We start from the raw sequence: 25,420 nt of genomic DNA, 5'->3' as shown, positions 1-25,420 counted from the left end.
TAATCTGTTACATGTTTATTTTGTTTTGGTGTCAAATAAAATTAAAAGTTAATCATTTATAAACAATAGTTTATTTAGACATAAATCATTTTCCATAATTTGCAGAGGTCTCCGAGAAAATTAAACAGTATCTCAGATGGTTAATTTAGTCTTAGTCTGTTAAGTTCATCTATCGAATATTTACCCACATTAAAAAAATATTCACCTCCAGACTTTTCAGATATTTTGTCACCCGAAGTGGGTTTTCTTTCAACATTTCCTTCGAGTGATTCGTCTGAATTACTAAAGTCTTCGTCGTCATCTATATCTGTCCAAGACGACTGACTGCTATCTGCGCTTGAGCTATCAGACGAGTATCCTGTAGAGATACTAAAACTATACCCACTTGAATCAGTTTTGTTAGAGTCATAAGATCGACTTCTAGAAGATTGAGTACTAAAATAGTATTCACTTGTAGAAGTTTCTCCAACTTGATTATTATCACGTCTAGAATTATTTCTTTTCGAAACCACACACTTGAATTTCTGCTGTATATTCCTATCGCCAGAACCTGTCGATTTCCAAATAAGTTCTTCGATTTTTCGTCCCATATGTTTTAGTTTGTATAATTGACTTATACTTCGTTTAATTCCCTCAACACTTAGATCGTGCTGCACAGACATGAAATCAGACATCTGTGCTCCTTTCTGAAACATTTTCTGCAAATTTTGGTGTTTGCCCAATAACTTTTCAAGTTTCGCGGTTACTGACGGGTCACCGCACTTCCCAAGAAATTTCTCACTGAAAAAAGAACAAACTGACTTCAAGAAAATTTTACACAAAATATTACTTTGTGATGAGCTGTTGAATATAATCTCCATACGCATCGTTAAACGGCGTTAAAGCGTGCTCCTGCAGAAACCAAGAAAACTTAGCAATACTTTCAGAAATAACTTGGCTCTCATTTTCCAATTCTTTCATCCGTCTGTTCAACTTTTTCATCAGTTTTTGGATACGAACACGAGCGTCTTCTTTATCTTTAATAGCATGTCGTACCTTTTGGTCTTCTTTTTGGACCTGTATTTTTTCGGTGGTTTTGTATATGTGCATGTGATGTCTCCAGTTACAACCACACTCTATGCAAGAATTGCCAAAGTTCATTGCTACGCAATTGGTAAGTCCTGGGTCTCCGACCATTTCTCTTGGAACTCCTTCCAGGAAACAGGGTTCGTGGCATATTTGCTGGTAATGCCATTGGGTGACGTTGTCGACCTTCAATCACATCATGAATTTATTATATTTTTAAGATGTGAAGCTTACCTTAAGCACTTCCGCGCATTTGGTATTCGTACAAACTGTAATGGGTTGGTTTAACACTTTCACCTCTAGGTCTACACAAGGTATGTAGAGTTTTTGTTTCAGTTCATTCAGACTTTGATTTTCAACACTCAAGTTCATTTTGTGACGATCGAGCTGAAGCAAATTGTCTTGTATTAGCTCAGATATTTCGGCAAGCGGAGTTGCCAGTTGTTCAATTAGAAAGCGTGCTTCGTTAACAGCCATTGTATTTTCGACATTGTGGGGCATTAGTGGAGGAATTCTACCATCTCCAGCAACATAAATTAATAATCTGAAACCCAACACTACGAGTATTAATAAGTTCGGAAAATTATCAATTTTGATAATATTTATTTTAACTAACCGACGACATTCTTCCAAAGAGACCTTCCAACTTTCAGCAAAGCACCTAATTTCATACGGACTGAACTTCTGTCCTTCTTGAATTTCCAGTAGTGCTTTAAACGCCTCGTTGTCTAAAGCAAAGACGTTGTTCTCGTTTAAAGGAATATCAACGTGTGGTGGTTTAGCTTTGATACTGCGAATCAGCGGCTGCAAGCAATGATATTTAGCTTCTCCTGCGCTGTACTGACTATTCTTGCTGTACGTAGTAATAAAAATAATGTTTTCACTTGCGCTTTTTTCCAGGCGAGTCAATATTTGTTTTAAACAGTACTCGACAAAGCTCGTAAATCTGGTTGCGTTTGCTTTCATCACAAAACAAATTCCGTGGAGTTTCTTCAATGTTGATAAGTATGATAGGATGTTGTCTATGTGGATATTGTCCTGTTCGATTCCTCTAGGATCTCCAACTCCTGGAGTATCGACTATTTTCAAATTTAATACTCTGTTGTTTATTTGTATCGGGAATGAGTAAACTTTAACCAACTGTGTCGCAGATTGGCCATATTCGTGGCTTTCGTCTTCGTCCAGGCGGCCATATACTTTATTACCGTTTGACAAGTTTAAGCAGACTGGTATTAACACGTCGATTTTGCCTTCATAGGCTGCTCTGAAAGTTGGGTATTTGAAATAGTTTGATATCGAGTTGATAAAAGTAGATTTTCCCACGCCAGTTTCGCCTAGTAAAAGTAGGTTTATATCAGTCTGGTCTGATTGGTGGCGCCTTGGCAGACTACTAAATCTGCGAAACATTCTGTTTATGTATGGTGATTGTTCTGAAAACTGTAAGTATTGGAAATCATTAGTTAGTTACCCGTAAAGTGGTACACTTACCCTCGTTGTGATTTATTGCGATGGGTTCTTTGTTTTGTGATTTGGGTTAGCTACACCAATAAAACAGGAGAAAATTGATGAAGTACAAATCTATGACCTATGCTTATCGTTATCAGCTCCTTGCGAACAAACTGTTTATATTTTTAACATCATATGAGATATGTATTAATTAAAGTTAGCCACCTTTAAACGATAAACAAAGATAACAGACAAATATCAAAGAAAACGTATTATCGATACGAGAGATACGAGAAATTTTAGAGTTAGTTAAAGGTGAAATAATAAAAACACTCTTCTATTTTTGCAACCTACTTCTGAGGTAAGAAATTAGTTAGACATTTTTAAAATTTACCGTTATTCATTTTTGCATCGGGTTTGAGTACGTTGAAGTCTACATTTTATTGCGCGTGATCTACTTTTTGGAACATGGCGTTTCAGAAGGAGTGTACGCTGGGTGTCACACCAGAATTAGAGAAAGCTTCATATATTCTACCGAAAGGGCAATAAAAACACGATTAAAAGCGGTCATGGATTTTTGAAAATTCGGTTTTGGTTGTTGAATTTTCAAGTTGACGATAATCTGACACGAAAAAATTTTGTCAAAGACAAATCTTCAAATATTCATGGTTGTCTTTGATCGTATTTTAAATATTGCTGTTTTGTCCATAATATCTGTATTTTTTTAAACAGCTAATTTAAATTGTTTATCATAAGTTTATCAGAACTTATTATAAGATGTTACATTTGTGATAATAATAATATTTCTTCATTAAAAATAAATTTTTCCTTTTGTCCAAAAAAATCGAATATTTTAGAAATCGGACACTTATTTTGGTCTACTAATTAGTCCCGCGTGTGTTTCTTTCATGTATTGTAAGGTGAATTTGTTACCGTTCACTATTAATTTGTTGTAGGCAAGGGAAGTCTTGTTTTCTTTTTCTTCTGTCGTTATATTTAGCATCTCATTCCGTTGTTCCATTATTTTCTTTGAGATCCATTCTTCGATCCAAATGCCGCGTTGTTCGTTTCTTAGTGTTTGTGAATATTTGGTTTCTTAGTGCTAAAGTGGATACTTCAACTTACAATGATCGGTCCCTGTTATCTCCTTTTTTTCCCATTCTTCTTGTTTCTCCATTATCTGTTTAGTTATTCATTTCAATCTATTCTATTATAGTTGTTATCTCTTTTAGTTTGCTCAAGAACTTACCTTTTGTTTCGTTATCTTTCTGAAGTGTCTTTCTAGTTTGTAAATCCATTCTTTTTGTTGTTTTACCTTGATTTTTAGTTTATGGTTTTTCGATTACTTGCAGGTTTCTTTCCAATTTTTCATAAAATTGTTCTAGTTTGTTCAGCTTTAAATTGATTTATTCTAGATTCTTTAGTAGTAATTCCGCCATCCATATTACTGAATCTGACTATGTTTAATCGGTTCTTTGAGCTTCTTGTTGCGATAGCTCTCGTCTCCGGATCGACCTCTAGGAGCAATATTAGCCGTTTCTTATCTATTACTTCATGTTACTATTATGTTTTGGTCAAAAAAAAAAGATATTGTTACGATGCACGGGCATTTAAAAATCGACGTGGATAAAACTCAACAATTTATTTTTACTAACTCGAATTTATACGACTAACTATTACAGCGCCTATGTACAAAATAACTTCGTGGTCTAACTTGAATTCGCTCCCTCGCTGGACTTGACTTCTTCGTTCCGGTAGCCGGCCCCAGACTGTCTTTATGGGAACCGGTGATGAATCATCATCGGCGTACGACCAGAAAGTTCTCGACGGCCCATAAGCGTCGTACCGGGACGCCGTATGGGTTTATTTCGTAACAATGTTTATTGATATTTCTTTCGATTATTTGCTGTTTTCACAAATTATTATTAGACTCGAGAACGTTATCACCTTATAGAATTAACAGAACTAAGATCACTCCCCTTACCTTTGTCCTTCTTTAACTCCACAAGAGCGTAGAGAGAGAATTCAATATTAGATATTCATCTTCTGTTAGTGTTCCGTAAATGTCTAGAAATTTACAGTTTTGAATGCATTTGTCTAATTGTACATAGTTGATTTTTCGAATGAATCAGCCTGTATACATTCTGTCGAACCTAATGCAAAAACTGAAAATTATAAAGTAAACGTTACCTACTAAAAAAATTATCAAATTTTGTACGTTGACATGTGGCGAATTGAAAAAATCATGATTACTACTTTCAAATCCAGGGACAAATGCTTGTTGCAGGTATTTTACTAGTTTATATTGTTGTGTGGACACCCAAAGGAATAAATATACCGTGAGTCTTTTTTTTTCTCGGAACATAGGATCATTGTTAAGTTGGTCGCATACCTGCTTGTAATGGATTGACTTGGACTTTTAAAAACTGAACATAAAATCTAATCGAGATTTAGGATATGTCAAAGATATTACCATTGACATTTAGCACTACTGTCTTCATGTTAAGGTATTGTAATAATTACAAGTTTAAAGAACAGAAAATTTACGTTATTGACCTTTTTAAAAAAATTTAATCAAAAATTTTACTGTAAATATCATCGTTGACATGGCCTACTCCTCAATTATTACGAATCTTACGTGATCTTCTGTTCAGTTTTTAAAAGTCCAAATCAATCCATTGGAGCATGAATATGCAACCCAACATACACGCATTATCCTATGTGGTGTCGAATTGATACCCATTTTTTTCAATAATTGTTAGATTTTGTTTAAAGATCTGCCAGGCAATGTATCACAAATTTTCCACTAATACTCCTATTAAAATTATTCGACGTATTTTGCATTAATTTGTGGTATATTTTGACTTTAATGAAGACATTATGATTTAAATAAATTGTACCACTAACAAACATTGAATGACTTTGCGGTCTGTAGAAAGTGTTGCTTTGTCAATGTGAAAAAAATTGGTCTAAAGGGTTGAGACAGTACTTCCCTCGCTTTCAGAACTGTATCTCTCAATCAGTCGTCATGGACGGCGGACAGACAGACAGACAGACAGACAGACAGACAGATAGACAGACAGACAGACAGACAGACAGATGGAAAACGGAGATACATTTTCTCGTACTCAGGGGTCATGACCCATCGAGAAAATATGAAAGCAATCAGTCACCCTAAGGACTCGATTACAGTATATCTTTAGCTTACGCGTAGGAAGTAAAAAGCGAAGCTAAAATTGTAATTTTAGGTTTCCGTCTGTGGCATTCTTTGGTAATAATCAAAGAAAACTAAAATAACACTTTTTATAAAGTTATGTACAGCATAGATTACACGGCATAATATAATAATATTAATAAGAATAATAATTGTGAAACTCACCGCAACGTTGGTCGAAAATGGAACATATTTCAAAAAATTGTCGTCAACTTCCCTCGCTGTCGGAAACTTGACGACTGCATGCCTACTGTATTTTTTTCTCATTACATTTTTGTAGTGGGAATTTAAAAAAAAATTGCGATGACGTCATCAACATTTTTGCAAGGACACGTATATCAGTTGGGATAGATGTACTGTAATACTAAGAATAAAATTATTGTATTTCCAAATTTTTGAATATTGATTTGTTATAATCAATAAAATAACGAAATAATTTACTCACGTATACGGCGCCGGTGTGTAATATGTGGAGAGCGGATTTCTGTCGGGCTAGGCAAGGCCAAACTCGTTACGGCTCGTACGGGATGCGAATTCATTGCGATTACGGACTGCACTTCGCTTATTTGAGATTAGAATAACGCTGTTTCGTTGCACTCTGCTGTTAATTCCCGTTCTCATTTACTTAGCCGTTTGATTAATAAATCGTTAATTATATTTATGGAATTAGTACCGATTAAATTCAGTGATTATCTATCGCCCGCTATTGAGTCCCGGCAATCCAGCGCGTCCCCACCTATAATCGTGACGTAGCCCGATAGAAATCCGCTGTCTAGTAATATGAGAGGCAACTGAAAATCGTTTATGTATAAACATTCTTAATTTAAGATGACAAGCGTAACAGCATAAATGAGAGTCAAACAGAGAAACTGTAAACAAAACGACCATCGGTTTTATTGCTTCGACTTCCGCTTATTATATAAAACATTGAGTTTTATTTAAATTTTTGACGGTGGAATTCACAATTGGTTGATTATAAACATGTCTAGTCCACATTCGCGGAAACTAGACAGCGTACACGTCTGTAATGTTAAAGTCGATGTAAATAAATAAGCGTGCTACCCTTATGTTTCAACCGAGTTTTTACTTTAAAAAATTTTGTGTCTACCAAATTGGGTTGGTCCAATGTAATACTAATAATAAGTGTTGCCTTTAATTTAATCAATAAAATAAATTGACTTCATTAATTTTTTTGAGCCACCTCTTAAGAAAATCTAAAAAATATGAATGAAGTGATAAATCACAAGTACAGACTCATCATATTTTTACGCTTTAGATAGGATTTATTCGGCAAACTTTCGAGCTGACGTCATCAAATTTTTTGAGGGGGATTAGCAAATACATTTTGATAAAAAAGTTAACGTGCTTATGATAACTTTAATACATCTCCTATGTTTCAAAGCATTCGGTTTTGTAGTTCCTGATTAACTCAATAAAATAAATTCACGCATTCATTAATTTTTTGAGTCACTCTGTATATGCAAATCGAAAAAATTTGAATGGAATGATAAATCACAAGTACAGACTCATCATATTTTGTACATTTTAGATAGGATTTGTTCAGCAAAATTTTGGGATGACGTCATTAATTTTTTAGGGGGGATGAGCAAATACATTTTGATAAACAATTTACCATGCTTATGATAACATTAAAACATCTCCAAGATTTCAAAGCATTCGGTTCTGTAATTCCTGATTAAATCAATAAAATAAATTGACGCATTCATTAATTATTTTCGGTCACCCTGTGTATGCAAATCGAAAAAATTTGAATGGAATGATAAATCACAAGAAGAGATTCACCATATTTTGTACATTTTAGATAGGATTTATTCAGCAAAATTTTGTGGTGACGTCATAAATTTTTTAGGAGGGGACGACCAAATACATTTTGATTAAAAATTTACCATGCTTATGATAATTTTAAAACATCTTCAAGATTTCAAAGCATTCGGTTTTGTAGTTCCTGAGTAAATCAGTAAAATAAATTTTGCGCATTCATTAATTTTTTTGAGTCACCCTGTATATGCAAATCCAAAAAAATATGAATGGAGTGATATATCACAAGTACAGACGCATCATATTTTGTACATTTTAGATAGGATTTATTCTGCAAACTTTTGAGCTGACGTCATCAAGTTTTTGGAGGGGATAACCAAATACATTTTGACTAAAGATTTATGATGCTCTTTAGAGCCTTAAAACATCTGCAACATTTTAAAACATTCGGGTTAGCAGATTCAAAATTAAATTGCAAAATGTTGTTTTATGATTTTGATTTTTTTTCCAAAAATCTGGACGTTTCGGGTAAAAACTGAATTCGGGTTCGTAAACTACATGTGTAGGACTATGTTATTTTATACAATTTAAGACCCATTTACTATGTACAATTTTGAAGTGACGTCATCGCATTAGTGGTGGGGATTATTAGACAAATTTTGGTTAGCATTTTACCATCTACATGATATTCCTAATATAAGTACAAAATTTCACAACAATCGGTCCAGTACTTTCGGAGATTATCTGTCTAATAAAAATCCGGGACGGCAGACGGACAGACGGACAGACGGACAGACGGACAGACGGACAGACAGACGGACAGACAGACAGACAGACAGACGGAAATGGGAGATCTATTTCTTCGTATTCTAGGAGTCATGAAAGATCGAGAAAACGTAAAAGTAGTGAGTCGGCCGACGGACTCGATTACAATACTTCCTTTGCTTACGCTCGGGAAGTAAAAAAATTGGTCTAAAGAGTTTAGACAGTACTTCCCTCGCTGTCGGAAACGTGACGATTGCATGTCTATTATGTTTTTTTTTCGCAGTAGATTTCATTATTTTTTTTGAGTCACCCGGTATATGCAAATTCAAAAAATATGAATGGAATGATAAATTACAAGTACAGACTCATCATATTTTGTATATTCTAGATAGGATTTATTCGGCAAACTTTTGAGCTGACGTCATACAGTTTTTTCTAGAACATAACCAAATATATTTTGACTAAAAATGTATTATGCTCTTTATAACCTTAAAACATTTGCAAGATTTCAAAACATTCGGTTCTGCAGTTCCTGATTAATTCAATAAAATACATTTACCCATTCATTAATTTTTTTGGGTCACCCTGTATATGCAAATCCAAAAACTATGAATGGAATGATAAATCACAAGAAAAGACTCATCATATTTTGTACATTTTAGATAGGATTTATTTAGCAAAATTTTGTGGTGACGTCATAAATTTTTTGGAGGGGATGAGCAAATACATTTTGATCAAAAACTTACCATGCTTATAATAACTTTAAAACACCTTCAAGATTTCAAAGCATTCGGTTTTGTAGTTCCTGACTAAATCAGTCAAATAAATTTACCCATTCATTAATTTTTTTGAGCCAGCCTGTATATGCAAATCCAAAAATTATGAATGGAGTGATATATCACAAGCACAGACTCATCATATTTTGTACATTTTACATAGGATTTATTTGGCAAACTTTTGAGCTGACTTCATCAAGTTTTTGGAGGGGATAACCAAATATATTTTGAGTAAAGGTTTATGATGATCTTTGTAGCCTTAAAACATCTGCAACATTTCAAAACATTCGGATTAGCAGATTCAAAATTAAATTGCAAAATGTTGTTTTATAATTTTGATTTTTTTTCCAAAAATCTGGACGTTTCGGGTAAAAACTCAATTCGGAATCGTAAGGTACATGTTTAGGACTATATTATTTTATACAATTTAAAACCCATTTACTATGTACAATTTTGAAGTGACGTCATCACATTAGTGGCGGGGATGATTTGACAAATTTTGATTAGCGTTTTACCATCTACATGATATTCTTAATATAAGTACAAAATTTCACAACAATCGGTCTAGTACTTTCGGAGATTATCTGTCTAATAAAAATCCGGGACGGCAGACGGACAGACGGACTGACAGACGGACAGACAGACGGAAATGGGAGACCTATTTCTTCGTATTCTAGGAGTCATGAAAGATCGAGAAAACGTAAATTTAGAGAGTCGGCCGACGGACTCGATTACAATACTTCCTTTGCTTAGGCTCGGGAAGTAAAAATAAAAGAAAAGATTGTGCCTATGTTGCTTTTTTTACGATATGTCTCAACCACATTTTTTTAGTTGATTGAACTGGTCTCGGCGGTCTAGAATACGAAAAAAGCTGCAGTTTGATGTCTGACACATCTATATTAATATCATTTTTTCATACAAAAAATTTAAAAAATATTATACCTCGTCTAGCGAGCCCTCCAAAGTTGAAATATGTTTCATTAAAGAACTTCCTTTCTTGATAATTAGAACTTGTTACAACGAATCTCGCCCATCTGTCAAAATATTGTAGTTTCAATTATACACGTTTTCAGTCAAAATCAAAACCAAATTCTAGCCCTTCATGATGTCCACTGCTATTTTTGCTTCCATAATTTACGTTGCTTATAGTTTCTGCAAGCATGAATTAGACGTTTCCTCTTCCTGCAGTTATAAACTAAACCAATTTGCCTGAGCTTCATTATCATTATCAATATCATCTTTTTTACCAAAAATTTTTTAATGTATCGACAATTATTTTCATATCCATTGTTTGCACTACATTGCTTTCATGATTTTAAGTCTCAGGTATTTTCTTTCATTTACTCTCAGCTATCTAAAGATGATAATACTGTTATTACGTTTGACGGGCGAATAATTAATATTATTGTATCGTATTGGGGTGGCTTATGGGTTTATTTCGTAACAATATTTTTGAAATACTAGTAATAAACGTAGGAAAATACACTTTTTTAAGTAACTGAGGGACATTGCCGGGTGGCTTCACAAGAAATAATACTGCGTAAAATTTATGAACAATAATTTGAGATGGTTGACTATTCGGCTAACAATGTTTTAATCAGCTTCTCCAACATAATAAATTCACTCACTGGAAAAATAAAACCTTAAATTTTGTTCTGAATACCACTATTTTATATTTCGAGACAGTACCAAAAGGACTGTTATTGTTAAAATTTGTGTGATGATTGACATTCAGTATAATCTAACCTTTTTTGAAATTCTAACTACTATAATTTTAATTTCGAGTTTGAGGACAGTGGTGTCTCGGTAAAAAAGGTAAATACGGAACTTTAAGTAGGAATCAATTATAAAACCATAACCGTTCCAAAAAAGGTATCTGGTTTCTGTTGGCTCTTTTTCCAATTATGCGACATCGATTCGGAAAAATAAAGAGTGAATTGTTTACACAGAGTGAAAATAAAACAGCCAAAGGTCCACCTTTCTTCTTAAGAGAGGCCCTACTATTTGTTCAGAGAATTTTCAATATATTTTTAGAACGTAATATATCCGTTAACAGACTTACTGTTATGAAATTTTAAATGTAAACTATTATTATTATTATTATTATTAATAATATTATTAATGTAAATTGGCTAACAGGTAAAACCCAATTACCAGCCAACTCAATAACGCGGGTAATATAGTGAAATGGAAGCTGATGAATCAAGTTTAACATACTACGCAGCTAAAAAAATTGCTAAAGGTCTTAAAAGAATATAACTTTGATTCATAGAGTGTCAGTAGAAACGAATTTTAATCTTTGACATCGAGGTTACGTATATATCATGTATGAAAACAAGAAACAATAAAGGTCCCAAGACCGAGTCTTGGGGAGATTATCCACTTCAAAGAAAAAACACACGATGTCAATATTTTATTAAATATTATTTTGAGAGTATACTTGAAGGACGATTTACAATCGTCGATCGACTTTGTAAGCAATTATAATCCTCTTCACTAATGTTGTTCTTAATGTATAAAATAGTAGTATCTGGATAAACATAAATGGGATTGTAGCTTATATTATTATTTAAAAGCGAATTGGATAAATAATTTGCAAAGTTCTCAACAATTTCTTGTGGATTTTAGAAAAGATTATCATCGATATTCATGACAGAGGAGATAGAAGATCAGAAGTTGATTTGTGTAAAGAATTAAGAAAAGGGCACAAACGCTTAAGATTTGGTTTGATTTCTTAATTCAATTTCTTCATGTGGTTCCTGTACGCTTTAGAGCTAACAGTTTCCAGCTCTGCTCTCAGTTCCTCAAATTCATTGCAATATCGTTGGTTTTTGGATTGTTTAAATTTCAGCCAGACTTTTGTAAACCAGATAAGATATGAACCTAAAGACTAACTATCTACACGAAAGACAGTTTTTTTAAACAGTTTATCCTTACCCTCTTGTTTGCATTTTGGTAAAATTTTTCATCGCAAATCTATATCTCTAGTATTTGTGGAAATTTCGTAAGGCAGTTTTCACCACTGTTTTCGTTTTACAGAACTCTACATTACCCGAGAAACATTATTTTTTTGTCAAAAATCAGATAAATTAAAAAGATTGTGGTCGACAATATTTTCCACGTAACGTCTAGAACTTCGTAAGCAGAAGACAGTGGTGAAAACCGAGTTCCAAAATTTCCATAAATAATTAAGGTCTTAAATTTTAAACATACGTGATGAAAAATTTCAGCAAAACTTTAAAAAGATGGATGATGGTACATTCTGGAAAAAACTGTTACTGTGTTATATGGAGAAACTTGTATACAATTTATATTTAAATAAGTTTGTTAATAACATTATGAATATGTAATAAACAAAATGCAGATGAAAAATATAAGGACTCACATTAAAGATCCTTCGTAGTGTCTGCGGTTCGCACCATCAGTCAGTTTTAGGTGAACTTTGATGTCAATGTTAAATTACTTAAAAAAAAATGTATGTTGATTATTAAATAAAATTTAGTTCGGGAACCACTTAGGACGGTCCTATATTAGAGTTATCAAATTATGGCAAAATCATTACTTGATATTTGTTTTGATGTGTGATGCACTTTTTTCTCGAACAAAAAGCAGATTCATGCGTTTTTAGGATAAAACCATGGACGATTTGGCAATTGGTATCGATCTGGGTACTACCAACTCCTGTGTTTCTTTATACATAAATAACACAACTAAAATATTGGAAAACGCATTTGGCGAGAGAATAACGCCGTCCTTTATATATTTCACACCCAACGGAGAAATGCTTATCGGAGAACATGCTAAAAGAATGTCCGCAGTCAAACCAGAAAATGGAATCTATGGTAAACCACTTCTCAATTTCGATAAATCTGTAAAATAAGTTTTTTCAGAAATGAAAAGACTTGTCGGACGACAATTCGACGACCCCCAACTCCAAAGAAGTTTAAAATATTTTCCATTCCAAGTAACAGCTGACGCTGCAAACCGCCCCATGATTTCCGTCAAACAAAAATCTAAACTCGTGAAAAAAACACCTCAAGAACTGTATACGATTCTACTGACATGGCTGAAAAAATTTACTGAAGAAAAATTGGGCCAAACCGTCAACAAAGTGGTGATAACTGTCCCTGCTTACTTCAACGTAACTCAAAGGGAAGTCACTCTAGAGGCAGCGAAACAAGCTGGGTTTACCGTTCTGAAGCTTCTAAATGAACCAACAGCTGCAGCCCTTGCTTACTATTTTGAAAACGAAATTGAAGAGACTCATCGTTGTTTGGTTTATGATTTAGGAGGTGGTACCTTCGATGTAGCGATTCTGGAAAAACGTTCCGAAAATATAGAAGTTCTCTGTGTGGCTGGTGACACCCAGTTAGGTGGACACGACATCGATAATTGCATCCTGAAACACATTTACAAGGTACTCGTAAGCAAATACGGGTATAACTGTAAAGATGATCCTGACAATAAAAGAAGATTGCGCAATTTGTGCGAAGAGGCTAAAAAAGAACTGTCAATACTTGAAGAAACTGTTATCAATATTTACGGCATGATTCCGGGGTACCCCAGAATTAAATTACCTCTGACCAGAGGTGAGTTTGAAGCCATGGCTGACAAGTTATTTCAAAGAACCATATCCATTCTCGACAAATGTTTACAGAGTTCGAAAATTTCGAAGCGCTCAATTCAAGAGGTTATTTTGTGTGGTGGCTCTACTCGGATTCCAAAAATTCAAAAACTGGTGTCTGAATATTTCGACGGAAAGAAGCTAAACAAGTCTGTCAATCCTGACGAATGTGTAGGAGACGGAGCAGCCCTACAAGCAGCGATGTTATCGACAAATCAGAAACAAAAAATCGAACAGTTGCAAATGGTAGATGTTGTACCTCTCTCCATTGGTACTTTTGGCACGACCATGTGCTTTGATATGGTCTTCATGATTAAACGAGGAACACGACTCCCAGCAACAAAATCTCAAGAATACGTAAATACAGAAATTAACGAAACCACATTCGTGTTTGATATTTACGAAGGAGAACGGCTAGACGTAAGGAAAAATCGTGCGTTGGGTACCATCGTCTTAAATGACATCCAGTCGGCACCTCCTGGACAATGTAAGGTTATTTTTACTTTAACTATCGACGAGAACGGCATTTTAACTGCAAAAGCTGAAGAAGTATTTCGCAATAACAAGAAAGAGGTGAAGGTGTGTTACACCAGAGGGGACAAAAGCGAAAGGGAAATTAGGAATAGTTTGTTGGATGCCTTTGAAAATCAGAAGAATGATTTAAAATTTCAACAGTTTATTCCGTTTAAACGCTATTTAATTAAGCACTGTGCAGCAATGATTTTCAACTTAGAGGACAAAGGACTTGTTGGTAGGTACAAGGAAGAGTATGAATTTTGCAAGGTCACTAAAACAACAGCAGAATCTTTGGAAATGGACGAGGAAGTTCGTGCTAGGGAACTTATTCAAGAGTGCGAACGACGTTGTGGGTTGATAGTGAGAAACCGCGCTTTTGAATATATGCCAGAACCTGATATAACAATGTTACTTCCTATTTTGAGAAGCCTATTTTCCGATGTTCTTGATTAATAAATATATTGATATTTTTATTTTTGATTTTTTGCTTCATTTCAAGGTGTTTCTCAACATTCGGTATGTAATTACTAATTACAACATTTGTGGTGACGCAAGAAGTAACCAAATTTTACTTGAAAATTCCTTCTAGGAAACTAATTAGCACAACCCAAAGATTTAGCACGTAAATCTCTATGGCTAGCAATAAAAAATCACTATATAAAATATTTTGACTTCTCAAGTATAACATTCTTTACTTGATAAACTATTAATTTCATGTTTTCTATACGTTTTATACCTTCTAGAATATGAAAACGTACGTCTCCGTTTACGTCTATCAAACCGGTTCGAGAATATCACATACAAACCTAGTTTTAAAAATGACACTACAAATTTACCAACATTTTGTAATATTGCTTAATGTAATTGACTCCAACTTTTTCAAAATGAACCTTTACGATATGATTTTCCAAAAAAACATTAATAATTTTGTAGAATGGTGATATAATTATTTTCAAGACTGTCGAACGTGACGATGTTATTTTGGGACAAGGACTAAAAAAGGGGGTCTACTGAGAATCCTGCGTAACACCTTTATTGATTTATCATGATGTTTCTAAAAGCCAAGACTAAGTTGACACAATTAATTCCTCCTGAAACAGTCGACACGCAGATAATAGCAATACCAGCAACAACAAATGTCATACAGTATAAGGAAGGCAGTATTTTTGTCGAAAGAAAATGCACAACACAATATAAAAATAGAAACCCTCGAGAGAAGGATGAAAGAAATTTAAAACCAAAGTACTTCAGCTATAATGAATGTGAACAATTTTTAGCAAGATCGAAGAAAGATATTTGCAAAGATTTGAAAAATAGATGCTAGCCAATTTAAGATACGCATATGCTGAAATAATGACCACAGAAGAAGAAAGGGAGAGCAGAAGATATAACGAAAACTCAAGGCGTACTTATAGCTACTGTCATTGCTTATCAAAGACAGTTGAGTTTAGTAAGACGTTTCTAAATAATTTATCAGTTGAAGGATGGTCAACCTTGTCGCGAAAAAGGAACAAGATGACTGGATAATGTTCTCAGAGAACTAGAGATCAACATATTCACGAAGAAACAGAAGAAAGGCAAACCAAGAGACCAATTCCCAATTAAAAAAAGCAAGTTGATTGTATTTCTACCAAAAACAGAATAACACTATTGTTGCGGCAAAACGACCATGATGCATCTTGAATACTGTGAAAACCTAAATAGCAACTATATAGCTCCTGTAGTGATGACAGGACAAAGACGAAACCAAGACCAGTAATAAATATAACAGATTTTCTAATACTTACTATGTATTAGTATTTTTATTCTGAAATGTAGTGTACGTGTTAGAAAACAATTTGGTAGTGAAACTGAGCTTCAAATTTATTCAGTAAAAAAACTGAAAGCTGAAAGCAAACACAAAAGATGATGTTCCTTTTGAAAGTACGACCATGGACATATAATTAGTATTACTTTCCTATCAAAATCAAAGTTTCGGCTCAAACAAATTCGCAGATATTTAAAATTATTTATTTCATTACAGAGGAATTTAAAGGTGTGGAAGAAAAGGAAACTAAATTATATTAAATACTTTATTAAAATTTTATTTGGAAAAGAATGTTGGCATCTTCCTAAAAAATGCGAAAAACATAAAAATATAAGTAATCGTTTTATCTCTTTGTTTCAGCTACAAAATAGTAGTTTAGAGATAAGATATAATTCTTAATGATGATTTGGAAACGATTACACTTGCTCTAATATTGTTTTCCAAGTGTTATCGATTTAAATAATTTTAAAATGTTTTTAAATATTGACAAATTTAAAACAGTGATAACAGTTATTTATATATGGAGAACGAGAAAATGCCTATTATAGACGAGTCTGCTATTTGCAGGCGATGCTACAATAGGTACTTTTTTTTTGAGATGTATATTACATTTTTCCGTCTACCTTCCCGGTTCTAGCAAATACACACAAATATACACTCTTTTAGGTCTAATCTTTATTTTAATTGCAATACCTAAAATGACAATTACTGATTGTGTTAATCGTACATATTGCTAAAATAATAATCCAAACTTCGTCGTCGCACCGCAGTGGGCGAAAAAGGTTTGCATTTGAAAAATATTAGGTATCAAACAAGTGTAAGTTTTTCTTGTACAGAAAGTAAGTACTTTATCAGTATAATAATGGTCAAAATGGTCAAAATCAGTCATATCTTATAAAATAATGGCCCCGCCCACCCACCCTCTGTTTTCTTGGAAGATATGTCATTTGCCAAAAACAGTCTTATCTAATCAAGATAACGATAGAAATTTTCGAAGAAACGAAGCCTAAAATGACTTCTAGATGTCGAAATCTACAAGAAAATGTCTAGCCAATTTTCGAAAATGGTTGAAAAATGATCAAAAATGTCAAAATCAGTCATATCTTGTAAAATACTAGTACTTGTTAAGATAAAACTGATTTTGCCCCTATTAATCTAATAAAAACTTGTGAAATTTAAAGGTGTTAAATTGCAAATTTCCACAGTAACGAGCTAAATCTACCCGAAATGTGCAAAATATGATGAGTTTTTTCTTGTGATTTATCATTGCAATCATATTTTTTGGATTTGCTTATACAGGTGGCTCAAAAAAAATTAATGAATATGCCAGTTTATTTTTTGATTCAATCAGGAACGCCTTATTCCATTTTCCCAGACAATTTTGGAAATACAATACTTTTAATTTTAGTATTACACTGCACCAATCCAAGTTGATATACGTGTCCTTGCAAAAATGTTGATGACGTCATCACAAAATTCTGTAAAGTAAAAACTCAACTCAAAAATGCTGGATATAGTTCACTGTACTTTAGGTGCGAGGGAAGTTCTGTCGAAACAAAAATGAAAAACAATCAGGAAGCTTCATAGGTTAATTCTGAAACCGAATTCGTGTTCAGGAGGCCCGAATTTGTAAAAAAACAATTTTCAAAAAGTTGAGAGGCTAATTGACCGAGATATCTTGAAATGGTCAAAACCCCAAACTTTTGCAATGACAGAAAACGAGCTGAAAAAATTAAACTCTTCCGATCTGTCTGAAATTAAGCTTCTAGACTAACTTTGTGGTGTACAATTCATTTCTGCCATCAGTGTTGAATATTTCAGTCCCATCTAAAAAAATATTTTTCAAGTTTACAGCTTCACGATTTTAAAATGGTTCAAGATCGCGACTTGCGGTTTGTACCATTCGAAAAGTCCAGGAACCAAAAATTGAAAAGTATAAAAATTAAAAATTCCAATATTGAAAATTAGTACCTGCTAAAATAAGACCGATTTTGGCAAATGACTTACCTTCCAAGAAAAGAGAGGGTGGGTGGGCGGGGCTAGTACCTGTTAAGATAAGAGTTATTTTGGCAAATGAGATACCTTCCAAGAGAAGAGAGGGTGGGTGGGTGGGGCTACTACCTGCTAAGATAAGAGTGATTTTTAGCGAATGAGATGCCTTCTAAGAAAAGAAAAGGGGGGGGGGGGGCTAGTACTTGCTAAGGTAAACCTGATTTTGGCAAATGAGATTCCTTCCAAGAGAACAGAGGGCGGGTGGGAGGGGCTAGTACCTACTAAAATAAAACCGATTTTGGCAAATGACATATTCTCTAAGAAAATAGAGGGTGGGCGGGTGAGGATAGTACCTCTTAAGATAATACTGATTTTATCAAATGACGTATCCTCTAAGAAATTTAATCATATTATTATAAGACAAGACATTAGAGGCTCCAAAGTACTTTCAAATTCTTTCCGAACAGGCATACCTAGAACCTCAAGATTGTTTTAAATTTTCCAAAAAAAAAATGAAAGAAAAACGGGGTCCCAAAATTAACTCAAAAATAGGTAGATCAGAGTTTTCCAAAAACAGAACACCAAAGTCCTCGAAAATTGTTTTAAATAATTTATAGAAAAATCTCCACGGGCTCCCTATAATACACCATGGGTACCCAAGAGTCCAAAAGTAAAAAAATTGAAAACTAAAAATTGAAGAATGGAAAAATTCAAAAATTATAAATCGAAAATTTGAATAATCGGACAATTGAGAAATCGAAAAGGAAAAAAATTGGAAACTTTCGAAAGTTTCTTGAAAGGTATCTCATTTGCCAAAATCAGATTTACCTTAGCAAGTACTAGCCCCCCCCCCTTCTCTTTTCTTAGACGGCATCTTAATTGCCAAAATCACTCTTATCTTAGCAGGTAGTAGCCCCGCCCACCCACCCTCTCTTCGCTTGGAAGGTATCTCATTTGCCAAAATCACTCTTATCATAGGAGGTACTAACCCCGCCCACCCACCCTCTCTTTTCTTGGAAAGAATGTCATTTGCCAAAATCTGTCTTATTTTAGCAGGTACTAATTTTCAATATCGGAATTTTCAACTTTTATACTTTTCGATTTTTGATTTCTGGGCTTTTCGAATGGCACAAACCGCAAGTCGAGATCTTGAACCATCTTAAAATCGTGAACCTGTGAACTTGAAAAATCTTTTTTGAGATGGGATGAAAATCGATTTTGGATGAAATCGAAGTAGTATTCAACACTGATGGCAGAAATGAATTGTACACTACAAATTTAGTCTAGGAGCTTAATTTCAGACAGATCGGAAGAGTCTAACTTTTTTAGCTCGTTTTCTGTGATTGCAAGTTTTATATTTTCGAAAATATAAAAATCGAAAATCGAAACATCCGATAATCAAAATACAGAACGTCGAAAAATGGAAAATTCCAAAATCTAAAAATTGAAAAGTCGAAAGTTCGAAAAAACAAGAAATCGAAATATTGAGAAAAAAACCTCGAGAAATCGAAACATCACAAGATCGAAAATCAGAGAAATGGACAAACCAAAAAATCTAAAGTTTAAATATCGAAAAACTGAAGGTTTGAGAAATTGTCAAATTAAATATTGGAAAAATGGAAAATGTGACATCTAAATAATTTCACTCAGTCATGAATTTTTTGAGACACCCCGTATAAGCATATTTATAAAATATTAATACAGTGATAAATCACAAGTATAAACTCATTATATTGCACATTTAAGATAGGATTTATTCAGCAATATTTTGAAGTGAGTCATCAGTTTTTTAGGGGGGGATTTATACATTTTGATCAAAAATTTAACATGCTTATGATGACTTTAAAACATCTCCAAGATTTCAAACCATTCGGTTTTGCAAATTATCCATTTCAGAAAATCTAATTTAAGAAAAATGTATTCGGCCGCTATTGTTATAAATCACTCTACTGTTTGCTTTAAAATATCTCAAAAAAGTTCGAATTCAAAATTATCTGTAATCAATCCAGGAAATTTTTATCCTTGTCCATTTTTTTCTATCTAAGTGTTTAGGGATTATGGAAACCCGCAGTGAGGAGGTGGAGCAGTCTAATATCCCTCGCTTTCGACAATTCATAGATCTTTCTTTAGCAAATGTATTTTGTGATGACGTCATCAACTTGGATTAGTGCAGAATAATACTGCAAATAATTACTGTATTCCAAAAATTTTCTGGGAAAATAGAGTGAGCCGTTCATTAATGTTTTTGAGCCACCTGTATAAGCAAATTTAAAAAATATGAGTGCAATGATAAATCACAAGTAAAACCTCATCATATTTGGTATATTCTAGATCGGATTTATTCGGCAAACTTTTGAGGTGACGTCATCAATTTTTTAGGGGGGATGAGCAAATACATTTTGATAAAAAATTTACCATGCTTGTGATAACTGTAAAACATCTCCAAGATTTCAAAGCATTCGGTTTTGTAGTTCCTGATTAAATAATGGTATTATTATCCTTAGTAAAATTTTACAACCGCTACTTTGAGGGACTGTCGGACACCCCAAAATTTTACTGAATAAATCCCATCTTAATTGTGCAAGGTATGATGAGTAAATACTTCTGATTTATCACTGCGTGAATATTTTTTAGATTGGCTTATACAGGGTGACTCAAAAAATTAATGAATTAGTCAACTTATTTTATCGAATAAGTCTATATTTTGAAATCTTGCAGACGTATTAAAGTTATTGTAAGCCTGGTAAATTGTTAATCAAAACATATCTGTTTATCAACCCCAAAAAATTGATGACGTTATCTCAAAATTTTGCCGAATAAATTCTACCCAAAATGTGCAATATATGATGAGTTTTTACTTGTGATTTATCACTTTATCATATATAAGTCAATATTTTTTAGTTTTGCTTAAAGAGGTGGGACAAAAAAATTAATGAATGATTCAATTTATTTTCTTCATTAAATCAGGAATGGCTCACTCCATTTTCTCGGAAAATTTTGGAAATTCAATACTGTTATTTTTAGTATTACACTGCACCAAATCCAAGTTAATATACGTGTCCTTGTTATGTCTTGCGCTGGTAATACGCTGTGACTACTTTTCTTTTGTGCTGTGACTAGTATTATCCATGTTGATGACGTCGCCACAAATTTTTTATCGGTCAAGTTAAGAACGAGTGAGCCCATTTTCTCGAAAATGTGAAAAATCCAGTCTTTATATAATAATTCAGAACATTTTATATAATTATTGTGTTCAGATTTACCAAGTATTATTAATATTATTATTAATTAATAATAATTTTAGTCCTGTGTTTTGAGAAGACAAACTCATTCAAATCAAACTAATTTCTACGTGACATTCTTTCGATGTATAAACATCAATAAACGCTTGAGCGTCAAATTGCTATTACCTAGTGTTCAAGGTCAAGGGTTGTGAGTCATCAGAACCTGACAACGGACTGTCACTCAGTAGCGTAACAAGCACACTTCAGAAGGGAGTGATTTTTAAACTTATTTTTTTTTATCGCAAATAATAACACGCGGGAACATAAACTTAAGTGAACTGGTCAACACGCTAGAACGAATGCGGATGAATCTATTAGGCACTAATCTAAACAGGTACAGGTAGAAAAGTTCACCACGACAGAGAAACGTAGACGGATGCTTCTGAGGGTGCGCCCATCCGAAAATACTGGATATGTTTCAGTTTACTTCAGGAGCGAAGGAAGTTCTGTCGAAACAACTTTCAACCAATTTTTTTGGTTCGTGTTCAGTTTCCAAATAAAGTCGTTATAAACGTTAATATTTTTATCGGCAGTCTGATTATTTACAATACAATTCTAGATTTGTAGGAACACTGTTTTTTTTTTTTAAATCTCAAAGTACTGTATACTGAGGTGCCATCTGTAAACATTTTTTATAATAATTAATAGAATTTAGGTGAAATAAATGATGTCCTAAATCTATTTGTAAATATAGAGCACGCTGATATTGCTTGTTCTAGTATTGAAACAAAATTTCTTTTTTTTTTTTATTTTAAGGTCATTTTCCTGTTTTCAAGAAGATTGAAAAGTTCGGAAAATTGCTACATCCATAGAATTTAGACACGAGGCAGTGAAATCTTTTCACCTCTTCGTTTTTACACACAGATTCTTGGGTGGGACTTAAGATTATCATCGAAAACATGCATTCTTTTGGATATTTTCCAGTTTTCCTGTACCTATAACTACATAATTTTGGGAATATCAAAATTTATTTCATACTGTCGCAATTAAATATTACACCCATATCAATTTTTAACCAGAATTAGAAAGTGTTTCATTGAGTATCTCACTTTTTGAGCTTTTGGTATTATAATGTTAGGTATTGTAAAAGGTTGGGAACCATTCCTTAGAGCAGAGAGTAGGTATCAAAATCAGTGTCTCTTGGGATACAAAATTATTGTATAACAATCAATAACACGTTGCTGTTCATAATAAAAGCAATTTTAATATTTGCTAGAATGGTGACAAACTGATCGAACGCTAAGCTCAGCCGGAATTCACACACTAGACATTCGGTGCTATGAAAATTTGATTTAAAAATTTGAATATTCAATAAAAAGTTTCAGCAACCGGCAGATCGTACAACCTATAACCATTTTACATAAATTATCGAAAAAATCTACTTATACTTGTTTTCTAGTTCCAGATATCTCAAGTTTAGATCATAATGGAAATCCAAGCAATAAACACCCAAATGATCAATCTCGTACGCAAAATCGATGCTGACGAAGGAGCAATCGATCTCTACGTCAAACAGCAAATATTGCAAGCACTAAATTTTTATTCAGATCAGGTCAAAAAGTCAAAATGCAGTTCAACTGTACAAGAAAACCTCAATTACGCAAAAAGCATGTTACTAAGTCTACCAGCACAAAGAAACGACTTGGAAATCTCAGCTATATGTAAGTAACGTTAAAAATTAACAATATGGATAAAATTAACATTTGTTCTCACTTTTAGCGAACCGTGAACTTAGCTATATGAGACAGAACTTGATGGAAATGGAACAACAAATTAAGCGTAATAAAATTCAAATGGACAAATATGCAAACATTCTGAAAATAACCTCTCACCAAGCACAGCATGTAGATCGATTTAAACCTTTCAGCATTAAGCAACGTATTGATTTGTCCTTGATGTTTCTAACATTATACACATATACAGAGCCTGTAAAAATTAGAAACGTGTTAGCATCGACGATTTTGCCGTGCTTGAAACGAGTGCGGTCTCATATTGCAAACTTCAACATACAGAAGGTAATTCCAGCAGACGTTAAGGTGGTTAGAAATGTACTGTCAGAAGTCTTAGATATGTTGGAAATTACTAAAATAAGTTGCACAGAGACGCTAGAACAAGTTGCGCAGAAATATACAAAAAATATGTTTTTAGGAGATCCGAATCACACTTTGAACGCTTTAAGTCACGAGTTGGATGTCTACCACGATGATATTACAACACTTAGTGTCCCAGTCTCGGAAGATATTTTAAAGTCGATTGAAGAAAAAATTTTGTGCTTTATGAATGTTAAACTTCCGCAGGTTCCTAGCCAGAATGACAACATCAAAGAGAAAAAACGCCAACTCTGTGAAGAAGCTAAATTTATTCTATATAATTTAGAGAATGTTAATGCACAAAATTTCCGTTTAAGTCAGACTGAAGAAAAAATTTCGCAGATAGTTGACTCCAATCGTGAATTTGAAGAAAAAATAAATCTTTTGGAAAATGTGAAACAAATAACTGGGCAGATTGACACGATCAATGAAACACTACTTTCCAAAAGAAATGAAATTCTGAAAAAAATATCAGGACATTTAATGGCAGAAGCAGCTGCTTATGCTAGGCAGAAGTTAGAAGTTGTTGATGATTACATTAACTATGCGCAAAAATTTGCTTTTCCGAAGCATATTGAAATGTACGACATCAAAATGGGAGAAATTCGTGCATTGAAGAACAGTCTTGAAAATTTATCTGCAGACAATGAACTTTGTATTAAAGAAAGAGTTCAAGTATTTAGGGACCGTGTAGAAGAGGCTGCCACAGTCCTAGAAAAGAAAGCGGGCGAAAACGAAGAAACCATTTTAAGCTTGGAGAGTTTACAATCCATTCTAGAAGAAATTTTAAACAGTGAAGACTCTTGGACTTTAGACGCGTTTAATAGTTATAGAAGTGAGATTGAAATCATTGATAGTTTCTCTTCTAAAATTATTAGCAAGAAATTAGAAGTACTTAAATGTCTTCATGACTTCGAAAGGAAGTTTTATGAGCAACATTTCCCCGAAAAACTAGAAACGATTTCCTTTCTTTTAAATAAATATGAACGGTACACAAAAAAATTGGCACGTACAAACACTCTTGCAAAATTTTCGCAAAGAAAACAGAATATTGCAAAATTGCAAACAGATACCAAGAAATTTCTACAAAGCAATTCTTTTTCTGGAAACCTGTTAACAGTTTTTGATAAAATTTTTGACCAGCTCTGGCGTGTTTTACAAAAGAATGAAGAACTCAACGAGATCATTAGGAATTTAGAAGATTTAGAGAACGAAGTGTCTAATGCAGAATTTGAAACTTCAAGTGAGGAAACGATGCATTATTTAGCAACTCTTAGAAGAAAAACAGCTGCACTGAAGACATTTATCAAAGGAAACAATATGTTAAACAGAATATCAAATATTGAAGCAAAAATCTTAACAAAAGAGTCAAAAATACTTTTAACCAATATTCTGAACAACGATATTAAACAGCTTGGGGAAGAGATCAGATCTCACAATTATCAAAACGATAATATCTTGGAGGAAATCGACTGCATTTTAATTTTAAAGGAACGCATTCACGACGTACCAGATGAATTCGGAGAACTAGAAGAAGTAAAAAAAAATGCGCTAGAGCAACTCTACTTGATAACACACCGTTTGGACAAACAACTTGCGAAATCTGTATTTAAGAAGCGGCAGTGGCAGAACGTTATAAATGTAGAAAGTTACTTTAAAAATTTACGAATTGATGGTGTTCTAGACAGGGAGAGTATTGAATTTGTCGAAAAGGTTGTTGCTTGCGCTAAAATTTTAGAGGATAGCGTTAACTGTTATTTAGGAACAAAGGATTCTGTGGATTACTACATAATTCATGAAAGTTTGATGCGTCTGTTGGAAGATCTCGACGAACTAGAATGTGATGACGATGCGTTATGGGACGCAACTGTGAAGGGTATCGAGTACATTAAAAAATTGAAGAAACAGTTGTTATCAAATGCTTCTTTTTCTGATTGACCTTGTTTCTAGATTTATTCTATTGCGATTATTTTATATGTTAAAAAAATGCTGGCAATAATAATAAACTGTTTGATATGTTACATTTATATCTTGAAATGAACACTTTTTGCCGGACGATAAC

The 25,420-nt window shown here is 33.5% G+C and overlaps 2 protein-coding genes across 5 annotated transcripts; one reads left to right on the top strand and one right to left on the bottom strand.

Annotated features, from left to right (window-relative positions):
• On the bottom strand, positions 1-2,694 carry LOC135137394 (uncharacterized). Its single transcript, XM_064067025.1, has 5 exons — positions 2,554-2,694; positions 1,682-2,502; positions 1,300-1,609; positions 830-1,251; positions 1-780 (listed from the first exon to the last, which is right to left on the bottom strand). Exons 2-5 carry the CDS (start codon positions 2,470-2,472, stop codon positions 141-143), a joined length of 2,163 nt encoding a protein of 720 aa, XP_063923095.1. The 5' UTR covers positions 2,473-2,502; positions 2,554-2,694; the 3' UTR covers positions 1-140.
• Positions 2,419-25,379, top strand: LOC135137393 (heat shock 70 kDa protein-like). 4 transcript variants are annotated; one of them, XM_064067022.1, is made up of 3 exons: positions 2,419-2,504; positions 12,674-12,887; positions 12,936-14,665. In XM_064067022.1, the coding sequence occupies exons 1-3, from the start codon at positions 2,484-2,486 to the stop codon at positions 14,636-14,638; spliced, it is 1,938 nt and encodes a 645-aa protein (XP_063923092.1). In that variant the 5' UTR covers positions 2,419-2,483; the 3' UTR covers positions 14,639-14,665. The 4 variants fall into 4 exon arrangements, with proteins under 4 accessions (XP_063923092.1, XP_063923091.1, XP_063923094.1 ...); XM_064067021.1 differs by lacking the exons at positions 12,674-12,887; positions 12,936-14,665 and adding exons at positions 22,668-22,929; positions 22,988-25,379 and having other exon boundaries at positions 2,431-2,504; XM_064067024.1 differs by lacking the exon at positions 2,419-2,504 and adding an exon at positions 2,747-2,872.
• Positions 25,380-25,420: the final 41 nt, after the last annotated feature.

This window comes from Zophobas morio, unplaced genomic scaffold, assembly GCF_036711695.1.
Source record: "Zophobas morio isolate AGI-343-1 ecotype UQ-CSIRO unplaced genomic scaffold, CSIRO_AGI_Zmor_V1 ptg000029l, whole genome shotgun sequence".
NCBI lineage: Eukaryota > Metazoa > Arthropoda > Insecta > Coleoptera > Tenebrionidae > Zophobas > Zophobas morio.
Note: the sequence above shows the minus strand (reverse complement) of the source record. Positions and strands in the feature narration are given on the sequence as shown.

Coding starts and splice junctions, on each gene's coding strand:
- LOC135137394 (XM_064067025.1), bottom strand. CDS start 2,472: ATGTTTCGCAGATTTAGTAGTCTGCCAAGGCGCCACCAATCAGACCAG. Junction 1,610..1,681: donor TCTTTGGAAGAATGTCGTCG/GTTAGTTAAAAT, acceptor GTTGGGTTTCAG/ATTATTAATTTATGTTGCTG. Junction 781..829: donor ATTCAACAGCTCATCACAAA/GTAATATTTTGT, acceptor TTCTTTTTTCAG/TGAGAAATTTCTTGGGAAGT.
- LOC135137393 (XM_064067021.1), top strand. CDS start 22,695: ATGGAAATCCAAGCAATAAACACCCAAATGATCAATCTCGTACGCAAA. Junction 22,930..22,987: donor CTTGGAAATCTCAGCTATAT/GTAAGTAACGTT, acceptor TCTCACTTTTAG/CGAACCGTGAACTTAGCTAT.